Source organism: Cucurbita moschata, unplaced genomic scaffold (assembly GCF_002738365.1).
Source record: "Cucurbita moschata cultivar Rifu unplaced genomic scaffold, Cmos_1.0 Cmo_Scf00023, whole genome shotgun sequence".
In the NCBI taxonomy this organism is placed as follows: Eukaryota; Viridiplantae; Streptophyta; class Magnoliopsida; order Cucurbitales; family Cucurbitaceae; genus Cucurbita; species Cucurbita moschata.
In genome coordinates, this window is record NW_019268539.1 from 2,250,526 (window position 1) to 2,263,042 (window position 12,517).

At 36.2% G+C, this 12,517-nt stretch overlaps 2 protein-coding genes across 5 annotated transcripts; one reads left to right on the forward strand and one right to left on the reverse strand.

The window, feature by feature from the left end:
* Window positions 1–364: 364 nt before the first annotated feature.
* LOC111460419 lies at window positions 365–6,779 on the reverse strand. 3 transcript variants are annotated; one of them, XM_023103678.1, is made up of 8 exons: window positions 6,618–6,779; window positions 5,258–5,416; window positions 4,149–4,266; window positions 2,642–2,954; window positions 1,747–1,819; window positions 1,276–1,366; window positions 1,113–1,192; window positions 365–610 (listed from the first exon to the last, which is right to left on the reverse strand). In XM_023103678.1, the coding sequence occupies exons 1-8, from the start codon at window positions 6,666–6,668 to the stop codon at window positions 476–478; spliced, it is 1,020 nt and encodes a 339-aa protein (XP_022959446.1). In that variant the 5' UTR covers window positions 6,669–6,779; the 3' UTR covers window positions 365–475. The 3 variants fall into 3 exon arrangements, with proteins under 3 accessions (XP_022959446.1, XP_022959445.1, XP_022959447.1); XM_023103677.1 differs by having other exon boundaries at window positions 5,027–5,416; XM_023103679.1 differs by lacking the exon at window positions 6,618–6,779 and having other exon boundaries at window positions 5,302–5,390.
* Window positions 6,780–7,849: 1,070 nt separating this feature from the next.
* Window positions 7,850–12,192, forward strand: LOC111460420. Of its 2 annotated transcripts, none has more exons than XM_023103682.1 (4): window positions 7,850–7,951; window positions 8,037–8,132; window positions 9,870–10,036; window positions 11,871–12,192. In XM_023103682.1, the coding sequence occupies exons 2-3, from the start codon at window positions 8,042–8,044 to the stop codon at window positions 9,998–10,000; spliced, it is 222 nt and encodes a 73-aa protein (XP_022959450.1). In that variant the 5' UTR covers window positions 7,850–7,951; window positions 8,037–8,041; the 3' UTR covers window positions 10,001–10,036; window positions 11,871–12,192. The 2 variants fall into 2 exon arrangements, with proteins under 2 accessions (XP_022959450.1, XP_022959449.1); XM_023103681.1 differs by having other exon boundaries at window positions 7,850–7,928.
* Window positions 12,193–12,517: the final 325 nt, after the last annotated feature.

Consider the following 12,517-nt stretch of genomic DNA (forward strand, 5'->3'; position numbering starts at 1 on the left):
TGTAATTAATTTTTATGCTCGTAAATAATATTAAAAAGATAAAATGAAAACATTTCAAAATTTAGGAATATAATTTAACATTTAACAAATAACTTATAAACATTATTTTCACAAAAAATCACTATTTTTAAAACTAGCAAAAAAAAAAAAAAATGGTGTCCATAGGAATACATTTTTCCTAAGCAAAAAATATAAACGTTCCACTTATTAGGTCTTCAATCTTCGGGCAGTCTTTTTTCCATCTTATCGACAGTAGCTCAAGCTCATCCATTGATATTGTCTATTTTTTAAGCAATTCAAAACTTCTAGATCTTGATTCGAGATGAAGATGATATGATCTTTACTCATTAGATGACTGAAGATGTTCGTGTAAAGTGGGATCTACCTGCATTCTCTTCATTCATCAGATTGTCGTTGATAATTAGAATTTTGGAATGAAGCTTCCAGAGACGGGCTTATCATCTTCGGAATTTGGTCATACTAGATTGTGATTCTGTACGACTCGAACTCGCCAAATGTAGTAATGAATATACAGAGAGTTTAGGCTCATAGCCATACCAAAACCCAAGATTGCAGACAGCAAAATGGCATATATGGCCTTCAGTTTCAGCTGCAAAAAAAAGGCCAAAAGAATGTCACTATGATGTACTAAGTTGAGGTTTCTAATCCAAAATGAGAACAATGAAGATTGATATATTCTCGAAATAAACGTGTTTGAAATTTGCAGCCTTAGTTTTGATACGACTTATTTGAAAGTAATTTTGAAAGAGTTCAAAATCACTTTTTTCACATTCAAAATCACTTCGAAACATGTTTTTCATCATTCAAGATCAGTTTTGATGGCATGAAATTTGCATCTAAAAGTGTAAAACCGTTATCGTTTTATTATTACCCTTTTAAATGCTATTTTCAAATAATCAAAATTGATTTTGAAGAATTAAATACACGTTTTGGAGCGGTTTTGAACTTAACAAAATGATTATAAGTACTTCAAAATCACTCCCGAACATGTTAGATGGGTCCGTTCGGTTTTCAAAAATAGGGTGGCACTCTTTAGAAGCCACTTTGAGACCAAAGTTGTGCTATGTCAAATGCATCAAGATTTTACTCACCAAAGTATATAATAGATGAAGAATGATAGCTACAAGTGCAAATTCAAGAGCTGCATAAGTCCATATGTATTCCTTGATTGCTGCAAAGTTGAGCAGGCAGGAAAACAATGAGAATCATAATCAGCTTTAAATGAAATATTCGAAGTATCGTATAAAACTATACCGAGAATGACCGAGAATATCGACGACATGATACCAAACAACAACGCAAAAGGCGCAGCATAATTGATCGCCCGAGTCTTCAAGTCGTGAATCTAAAACAAACGAAAACAGAATCGAACAATGTCGAAATCTGAACACAACGTGAAAATATAAAGCTAAGTAGAATACATGTTCCTAAAGAAGTTCAAGTACGAGGAAGTTTGTAACAGCCCAAACTCACCGCTAACAGATATTGTCTGCTTTGATTCGTTACGTATCGCTGTTAGCCTCACGATTTTAAAACGTGTCTGCTAGGAAGAGGTTTCCACGCCCTTATAAAAATGTTTTGTTCCCCTCTTAAACTGTGAGGGTGACGGTGATACGTAATGGGCGACGGCAATTCGTAACGGGCCAAAACAGACAATATCAATTAGCGGTAGACTTGGGCTGTTACAAGTTCAAACAATTTCCTATTTCTTAGCAAATGGCATACCAGAAGCTGCTGAAGGAAGAAAAAGTAGCATATTGTGCTCATTAAAAGAAGCACCACAAAGTCCTGCCAAGCGCTGCAGCAAATACAGAAGTTAAAGTACAGTTTCAGCTTAGTACGTGAGACGAAAATCGGAAACGAGAGTTTTAAAACGCGTTTGCTAGAGAGAAGTTTCCACACTCTTATAAAGAATGTTTCATTCTCATCCAACCTCTCCAACCAATGTGGGATCTCACAATCCATCTCCTAGGGGGCCCAGCGTCCTCGCTGGCACACTGACTGGTGTCTGACTCTGAAACCATTTGTAACAGTCCAAGACATCGCTAGCAGATATTGTCCTCTTTGAACTTTTTCTTTTGAGTTTTCCCTCAAAGTTTTACAATGCATCTGGTAGGAAAATGTTTCCATACCCTTATAAGAAATGCTTCGTTCCTCTCTCCAACCCTTTTGGATTTCCCCTCAAGGCTTTAAAACGCGTTTGCTAGGGAGAGATTTCCACACCCTTATAAGGAATGCTTCGTTTCCCTCTCCAACCAATGTGGGATCTTACAATCTACCCCCTTGGGAGCCTAACGTTCTCGCTGGCACACAGCTCGGTATCTGGTGTCTAGCTTTGATACCATTTGTAACAGCCCAAGCCCACCGCTGACCAATATTGTCCTCCTTGGGCTTTCGCTTCTAGGTTTCCCCTTGAGGTTTTAAAACGCATCCGTTAGGGAGAGGTTTCCACGTCCTTCTAAAATATGTTTTGTTCCCCTCCCCAACCAAAGTGAGATCTCACAAATCTCTTTCCGCTCCCATTTCGTGCCCTGTTTGGAGCGAGTCCCCACAGGTTAAATAGACATCTCCCGTCAAAAAGTGAATAAAAAATCCAAATCACGAGAAACCATTGTAATACCTTATCGTCTGTGAACGGAAAGTCAGTTGATTATGCAACTGTCTTCCGTCCTGTTGTGCGGTGGTCGGAATACGAAGTAGCGTGACAGGTAAATTCTTTACCACCTGCCTACAGACTTCACACTCCTTTTTTCCTCTTATACTAAACCATTTTATTGCACAATCTTTATGTACAAGCCTAAGATCTCCTTTGCAACTACATTCCATTTTGAGAGTGTTTTCTTCTTCACATGGATCATAACATATTCTACAAACAGCTTCCTCTTCAGGAATTTCTTCATCGCCATTCTCTAAGGTAACAGAACCATTTTGATCTGTTACATGGAATAATTAAAGTAAGATTCAATATACAATCTCGTTCGTGTTATTTTTTCAAATTTTTCTCGAATATTTTAAAAGTTTCAGCTCCATCGACCCCTAGATTACCTTAATTTCCTCGTTAATTTTATGAACATATTCACCTATAAAATTGAAAACTTGCTCATTTTACACGACTTAGACTGTAGGTCCGTACCATCTTAGTTGCCCCGAAACGGGTGGTCGTGATTAGAAAATGAACCGATTTCAAATATGATTCACAACCTCGAAGGCTAAATTAATAAAGATACTATTTTTGTTTCAAAAATACCCCATAAATTTTCAAAAGTTTCAATAATACTCTTAAAACTTTCAAAAAAATCTAAAAAATACCCTTCAGTATTTGTTTCAAAAATACCTTCAAATTTTTTTAAAAACTTTCATGAATACCTTTCTAACTTTTATTAAACAATTCAATTTTTTTGTATCATGAGTACCATGTTTAAAAAAATACCCATAAAATTTAAAAAGTAGCATTAATACCTTAACTTTATAAAAGAAATTAAAATTTTTTTACTATCAATATATGGACAAAAACAGTTTATCGACACTTCATAGATTATTTACAAACTTTTTAATGTTACTCTAAAAAGTTCTTGAATATTTTTTGAACGATAAGATATTTTTAAATTAAAAAAAAATAATTAAATGTATGTTTGAAGTTTTATTAAAAGTTTAAAGATATTTGGGAAGTTTTTTAAATTTTTTTTAAGGGTTTTAATGAAGCTTTGGAGAATGTATTTTTTTAAAACATTTTTTTAAAAGGATATTTTTTAAACTATTTTGAAAGTTAAGGGTATTTTTGAAACAAAGTATTAACGGTTTTCATCGAAAACTAACGGTAAGAATATTTTTTTTAACTTTTTGAAAGTTTAAGGGTATTTTTTTAGACGGTTTTGAAAGTTTAAGGGTACTATTAAAACTTTTAAAGGTATTTTTGAGATAAAGTGCAAAATTTAAGGGTATTTTATTAAAACAAATACATGCAAGATTCATAATTATTAAAGACTCTAAGGACCTAATATATATTATACATAAAATTGCAACCTGTAATAAAACCATGCCTCAGCTTCTATGGGATGTGAAGGGTGGGCATAGAATAAAGCAATATTTAAACTAGTAATGAAGTTGTAGGGTATAAGGACTTGTACCAGAACTGCTACTGGCCTCTGAATTTGCCTTAGGGGAAGCAAAAGATGTAGATCGTATTATAACGATATGTCTACCGGGCATGGATAGAGACCTCGAAACTGCACGTGCTGCTACTTTCTGCAAGAGTTAAAAACGAAAGATCAAATTATGGATCTGAATCAAGCAACATCGTCGTAAACATTTCTATTGAGTACTAAAAGTGTAATAGCCTAAGTCCACTGTTAGCAGATATTGTCCGCTTTGGCCCGTTATGTATCGCCATCAACCTCACGGTTTTAAAACGTGTCTGCTAAGGAGAGGTTTCTATACCTTTATAAGGAATGTTTCGTTCCCCTCTCCAACTGATGTGGGATCTCACACTCCACCCTCTTGGGGGCCTAGCATCCCTGTTGGCACGCTGCTTGGTGTCTGACTTTGATACCATTTGTAGCAGCTCAAGCCCACCGCTAGCAAATATTGTCCGTTTTGGCTCGTTATGTATCACCGTTAGCCTCACAGTTTTAAAACGTGTATGTTCGGGAGAGGTTTCTACACCTTTGTAAGAAATGTTTAATTCCCCTCTTCAACTGATATACGATCTCAAAATCCACCCATTTTGGGGACCCAATGTCCTCACTGGCACACCGCCGGTGTCTAACTCTGATATCATTTGTAACCGTTCAAGCCCACCACTAGTAAATATTGTCCATTTTGGCTCGTCACGTATCGCCGTCAGCCTCACGATTCTAAAATGCGTCTGTTAGGGAGAGGTTTCCACACTCTTATAAGGAATGTTTCGTTCTCCTCTCCAACCAACGTGAGATCTCACAAAAAGTCTAGCCAGTTTTGAATGATGAAACTTAAAAAACATGGAAGTTTGTAACACGAGATAACTCACACGTGGAACTGGCTTTTCATTAGTTGTGGCGGGGCGGGGTATCGACGGGGACAAGTTTGAAGCTGGAGTAACTGGGAGGGACGAGGACTTTGTCCAAGAAAAGGCTGATGATGCGATAGCCATTACCGGACTCTCAGCAGTTGTACTCGGGTCCGAACATAGGAGCGAACTCGTCTCACCTTCAGCAGCAATGCCTTTTCTCTTAAAGCTTAAAGCTCTTAAAAAGCTTACAGGAGATAAAACACCATTGTTGGAACCTAGAGATTGCAGTAAACCTTTTATGCCACCCATCGGTCTCGAAGGTACTTGAAGTGAGATATCGGGGCGTCTACCGCTATGCCGAGTATCTGATATCTGTTCATTAACTGGTTTTACATTCTCAACATCTTCCTGCTTATAACAAACACATACAAATTCAAGTTAGATTCATCGACTATCTAAGATTAAAGCATTGAATTGGCTTAAAGGGCATGCTACCACGTCACGAAATATAAATTCGAAGTACTTTTACAGTTTCCCTCACATCTAGCATATCACTCAACTAATCTCTCCTCCGAGAGACCTACGTGAGTCATCCCGTAGCAATGGCATCCCACTTTGCCACGCCCCGGGGACGAGAATCAGTCCACGAGGCCGTGATTTTATCTCAAACATTCATCCATTCACCTATTTCAGTTTATTTCAGTTATATAGATATGATTATCAAATAGATTTGACACGTTTCTTGTAACAGCCTCAGTCTACGGCTAGCAGATATTGTCTGCTTTGGTCCGTTACGTATCGCCATCAACCTCACAGCTTTAAAACCCGTCTACTAGGGAAAGGTTTCCACACTGTTATAAGGAATGTTTCGTTCCCCTTCCCAACCGACGTGGGATCTCACAAATGATGTCAGAGTCAAACACTGAGCTGTGTGCCAACAAGAACGCTGGTCCCCAAGGGGGTAGATTGTGAGATCCCACATCGGTTGGAGGGGAAATGAAACATTCCTTATAAGGTGTGGAAACCTCTCCCTAGTAGACGCGTTTTAAAAATCGTGAGGCTGACGGCGACATGTAACGAGCCAAATCGGACAATATCTACTACGGGTGGGCTTCAGCCGTTACATTCCTGCAAACGATTAAGATTTTCTAGATCTAATTTATGATACATAAGCATTGTCTTTAAAATAACAACAGGCTAGAGCAAGAATTTGATACACTGTTCAAGATCTACAAAGTACCAACAGTATCAACATGAAGAAAACTCCCCCAAAAAAGAGACAACTATAGCCCCATGCTTAGGGATACCACAATAATTCATCACAAATTAAGCTGAAAAGAAGAAACTCAGTACTCGCATGAATCAAAATCAACTATCAGTCAGCACTCGCATGAATCAAAATCAACTATCAGTAATTTCTTGTAATAATTGTAAATAACAATCTGGAAGAACTCGGAAGAACACGACATTGTTAATCGCAGAGCTCTAAAACAGCAGAGAAATTAATCTTAAAATCAACTAAAAAAAAACGATCAAAATACAATAGCTGAAGACGAAGATGAAGAAATCAAGATTTGGAAAATTAAAATAAATAAATAAATAATCTAACCTCTTGAGTAATCTCAGAAATCCCATCCATAAGTGGCTGAACCGACGCCATTTCTGTTAAGCTCACAAGAGCTTCAGCAAAAGAAGAACCCGAAAATTTACAGAGAATTCCGAGCGGAAAGAGAGGGAGCGTAAATAGAGAGGGAAAATTTATGGATTTTTTTTATTTATTTAATTATTATGTTTTTTTTGAGTAATAATATTATATTTGAAGACCGAGAGAAAGACCAACAAAATTCTGTTCGTAGACGGTTGTCTGGGACTCTGACGTGACAGGTGCTTGTTGGAACCTGACTAAGAAAGTGGGCCCAATGGCCCATTTAGTAAATTGAAGCGATTGTGGGCCCATTTCGCCACAAGAGGCCCAATTACGCATTTCTATGCGTGGGCTCCACGCGCTCACATGGTCCTTTTTAAACCGACTTCAATTGACTCGCGTTGACTTGTAAATAAATGGGGAATGTTTTTTTAATATTATTTTGTTTGAAAAATTATTTTAGGAACTCCAAATTTGAGTTAGTTGAGATGTTCTTTTTTTTTTATTATTATCTAAAAAAATTATATATTTATTTATATTAATAACTAAAATATTATATAATTTAAATTTCAAACATACGCAAGTCACACTATATCACTAATATCTGTTACAAACGTTAAATATTCATAGTTTGGATTGTAACTTTGTTTTCGAGTTGGTTGGGTTGACCAAACTAAAAGAAAGTCAATCCATGAACCAACTGGACATTTTCGATTTTTCAAAAAAAATCTAACCCATCTCAATAATTTTAGCTCGATAATCTAAATTGATTGAATTTTCGGGTCATCAAATTTAAATATTAGTACAATTAAAAAAAACTAAAATTAATAACTAAAGACAATTATTTTTTTTTTAATCAAAGTTTTTAATTATATATAAATTAAATTTTATATTTAGGAATTTGGACACAAAATTAAAAATTTAGGATGAGGGAGAATTAAAAAAAAAATTATTAGATACTTTTTAAATTTTTTGAAATTAATAGACATAAATTTTAAAAATTTATTAGAACACTTTTGAAAATATTTCACAAATATCCGACTTTTAAGAATATTTTAAAGTATTTTTGAATTTTTTAAAAATTATTTTCTTCATCCATATGGGCCAGATTGTTTGGGCCTTAAAATCTCCAATCCGTAGTTGTTGGGCCTATTTGGAAACGCCGTCCCTAATAAAATCGATGGTTGTCGGCTGAGAACTTGAGAACGGAAAATAACAAATTTTCTCTCTGAAGCCGCTGGACGTCGCCGCTGTTAGCTCCGTAGCTTGAGCTCTGTAAGTATCTCTGAAGCGTCGAGGCATAAACCACTCTGTTTTCTTTTGGAAATTACAATGGATTCCGTTTTATAATCATGTTAATGCGTTTTGTTTTTGGATTCTCAGTTTAAATGAAGTTTCTAGGTTGGTATGTGAAGATTGGGACAGTTTCGGCTTTGATTGGAGCTTCCATGGAAATGTTCATGATTAAAACGGGCTTCTGTGTGAGAACTCTCCTTCTTCTTCCTTATTCCTTAATTCACCATTTGAAATATTTTTCTTCACTGTATTTAGTTGATATGCTTGTTGTAATGGTTTTTTCGTCTTCATTTAGGTCTGTCTTTCGATAAATCTTATAGAATTGATTCGCTACGAGGATCTGAGGTGTTTGGTTAATAGTTCTTTACAATTTTTTTATGCTTTATGTCTAAGTAGATTGAAGAAATCTTGCTTTTCAATGAATGTCCACTAACGTTAGATTTTTCGTGTTCGAGACCACGAAGTAAGTAAGTGGTATTGAGTGGAAATTGTAACGAGCCACATGCTTCATGGGAATTCCCAACAGTTGTGGCAGCTGCTATTAATCTAACTGATAGTGATAAAACGTATTAGAATCCTGGATGTGCTTTCTTCAAATGTTTCATAGCTCTCCTAATTTAGTCTTTCTTCTTATTGTCTGAGTTGTTTCTACATATTTCTTGATTTGCCTCTTATTCTTCTTGTCCAAGTTCCTTATTAAAACCATCTTCTCTCATTCAAAGAAGGGAAGGTGTCGACAACTTGGGCACACAACTCAATTGGTTAACACATTGAATTATCGACCAAAATGTCAAAGGTTTGAATTCCTGCCCACATTGGTGTGTCATATCCATGAAAAATGCAGAAATTCCGAGCCAGCTCTTCATGACTTACCCCTTTGCCTATAGTTTATGGTCTTCATGAAAGGAAGCATTTGAATGGGCCATGACCCCAAGCTGCATTCATGACTTTCTTGCACTCATTATGTTGGGCCACCCTTTCAGAGGAGAGAAGAACAACAAGTATACAAGCTAGCAGTCTCCCACTATCTTAAACAACTGGAAAACTTTCTTGTAGTTTTATTTATGGGAAGGGGTTTAATAAATGTCATGTCATTTTTATCTAAAGAAACGAAAAAGTTAGCAGCCTCCTAGATGAGCAAAACCACTAGAATCATCTGAAATCTTTCCCACTGATAAGAGGAGAGCAGATAAAAGACTTAAACCGCCACAACCCACCAAACAAACAAGCAAAATCAGCAAAGCTAGTTGAGAGTGGGACTCTTCAACCGGACTAGAACACCCATACCAAACCAACCAAGGCACTGGAGAACCTTAAACCTTGAGAGACAAACACTTTTCTTTTTTATTGGATTCTTAAATATAAGAAAGTACTGATTCATTGGTGCATGCACACGTTGAGATTGATTTAATTGTAAACACCGTGAATCAGACTGAGCCTCTTTCTTCGTCCTCTGTTTCATGAGAAAGGAAAAATTTTGTTGCAAGCTGGGGCGTGTGCCATTGTTGGGGGTCTTTGAGGAGAAAGAAACAATAGTATTTTTAGAGGATATGAGAGACCTTTGAATGAGGTTGGGCCCTGTACTAGGCTCGATGGTTCCTTCTAGGCGTTTGGGGCTAAACCTATTGTAATTATTTATTAGGTCTTGTTGGATTGGAGCCCGTTCTTGTAGGTTACCTCCCTTCTTTTGTGGGCTCGTCTTTTTTGTATGCTCTTGTATTCTTTCATTTTTCCTCAATGAATGTTCAGTTATTCATTAAGGAAAAATACTAGTTTTTTTTTTTTTAACAAGTAAGAAAGTACTACTTATGAGTAATAAGGAAGTACTGATTCAATCGCGCTCTTTTGAAGTCAGTTTCTTGTTTGATGGCCTGTTGATTGGTATATGATGTTGTCTCTATTTTGCCTTTGCATCATCAGATGATAAAGTAACAGTTTTGGAATCGGAGAAGATAGCTTGGGAAAACTCGCCTGAGGCTCAAGCAATTAGAGAAGCCCTTAATCCTTGGAGGAATCACGATGCTGCTGAAGAGGCCAGGAAAGACACCTAATGCTTCAACTGTTGACCGGAGTAGCTGCTTTGCAAGGTTTGTTCATCATTCCATCCTTATAATCAGCCTAACTGAGGTTCGAATCATTTTTTGGTTTTTTTTTTCCCACCCAAAATGGATGTCTGACATACTGTTTAAAAATTTAAAAACTGAGGTTGAGATCGGCATTTTGAAAATTCAACTGCTTGACAAAAGCTATAGAAATCAAACGGAATGCACTGAAACCAACAAAACCTTATTGAAAGTATACTGATTAGATTTCTGCTTTATACCTTATAAAACCAAACATTGCTGAAACAACGTTAGAAATCACAACTCTCCACAATAGTATGATATTGTCCACTTTGAGCATATGCTCTCATGGCTTTGTTTTTGGTTTCCCCAAAAGGCCTCATACCAATGGAGATGTATTCCTTACTTATAAACCTATGATCAACCCCTTAATGAGCCGATATGGGACTCCTCTCCCAACAATCCCCAACAATCCTCCTCTCGAATAAAGTACACCATAAAGCCTCCATTGAAGCCTATTGGAGCCTTCAAACAACCTCCCTTAATCTAGGCTCGACTTCTTCTCTGGAGCCCTCGAACAAAGTACACCATTTGTTTGAAACTTGAGTCACTTTTGACTACACCTTCGAGACTCACAATTTCTTTGTTACGATATTTAAGGATTCTATTGACATGGCGGTTCAATTAGTTTTTTTAGGTTTTTTTTTTCTTTCTATTCTAAGGGCCCCTATGCCTTGACTCGATATTCGAGTGAGCTTGTTTGATTGCCTGGTTTCTTATACAGAAAAACCACGAACTTTTTAAAACAAACAAACAATGCCAATGTTGTAGCAGGAAAATCAAAATGTACGAATCAAGATTCAAAGTGGGATCAACAATGTTGGAGTTTGATTTGGAACTTTCCCCCCCTTTTTTATAGGAAACTTAGAAATATATATCACTTCAAGGAAGAAGATGAGAGAACAACTTAGGATCCAGGAGTAAATGTGTGAAAAGTTAGTGCAAACTTAAATTAATTTTCATTAGTCATTTTTTACTTATTAGAAATGAATGTTAGCTGCACTTATGGCTTGTAATTAGGAAAGATGTTAGTTGCACTTATGGTCCATAGGTCGGTCTAGTGATCATTGGAGGAAGTAATGGAAGCACGATGATTATAAAAAAATGAGATCAAATCCCATAAACCTACCTAAGATATCACAAACAGGTGAGTTTTTTGATTACCAAATTTTGCTAGGTCAGGTAGTCAATATACATAGTCTAGTTCAAACGCGCACAAATTTTTTATAATCTCTTATAAAATGCTAAGTAACTGTTGCATTTGAAACAACTCTGACCCATCAAAACTTCTTAATGGAACCAACTTTGTGAAGGAAACAACTGTTAAATTCGCGTCCCATGAGATTAGTCAAGATGCACGTAACTAGGTTTAAGAAAGACATTTGAAAACAAAAACTACTCATTAAAGCTCTGGTTGAACAAAATTTCTTCCTAACTCTCAATTTGGCCTTCCAAACCACGTTGATTTCTTTCTAAGTCTAACCATAAGCCCCAAACGAAGACTCTGACCTTGTTGATCCATAAGACTTTAACCTGCATCCACATAGAAGACTATCCCATGAACAACCAAATCACTGTAACACTGCCGCCAAAATTTTTCTAATGAATGAACAATGAAAGAACAAATTGTGGCTTTAGGATATTCGAACTTCAAACGAATATACCTACAATGATCCTACCATTGTTTTTAAGACATGAACCGACACTCTGTTCATTTACATCGGTATACAAGAACTCTCTTCTTACAAAAATCCTCATTGCCACAGTATTTAGCGGTTTCTTCTTGTCGGTTTTGCAGGTTGAGAACGAAATTACAGGGGAGCAGGAGATACGAGCTCAGGCTTTTAAGTTTCACCTAATAAGATGGGGTATTTTAGAAAGCTGCTTCTTTATGACATTGGAGGTCTTCTTATGATTGATTCCATATTAAAGTCGAATGACATCACCAAACCAAAGGTCTGATAATTCAATTCAATTAACAATCTCTTATGGTAGAAATGACAGATTTTCATATAGTCTGATACCCATATTAGAGTTGAATCATAATCCCATATTCAGGACTGTCATTCTAATTCAACTTAACTCATCATGCCTTCTGGAATATAGTCCTTAGGTTGTTATACGTCGTGACTCGAAACCTACCAGATGATTTGACTATGCTATGCAGTACACACCATTGTTGAAAATATTTCTTAGGTGAAAGAAAAAGAATGTCTAACAATCAGCCTGAATCTTATTTTGGTCAAACTTTCACACTATCCAAATTTACTTTTTACTTACTACTAATATTGTCTTCATTCTTTAATTTATCATGAAACCTCATTTTGGTCTTTGTAGTGCGTTTTGTAGAAAATCTTACATGATACTAAGTGGACTAGAGTCTTTGATCAGATAGTAGTTATATGTATATATGCTTATGCCATGTAAACACGTAACAGTAGGAAT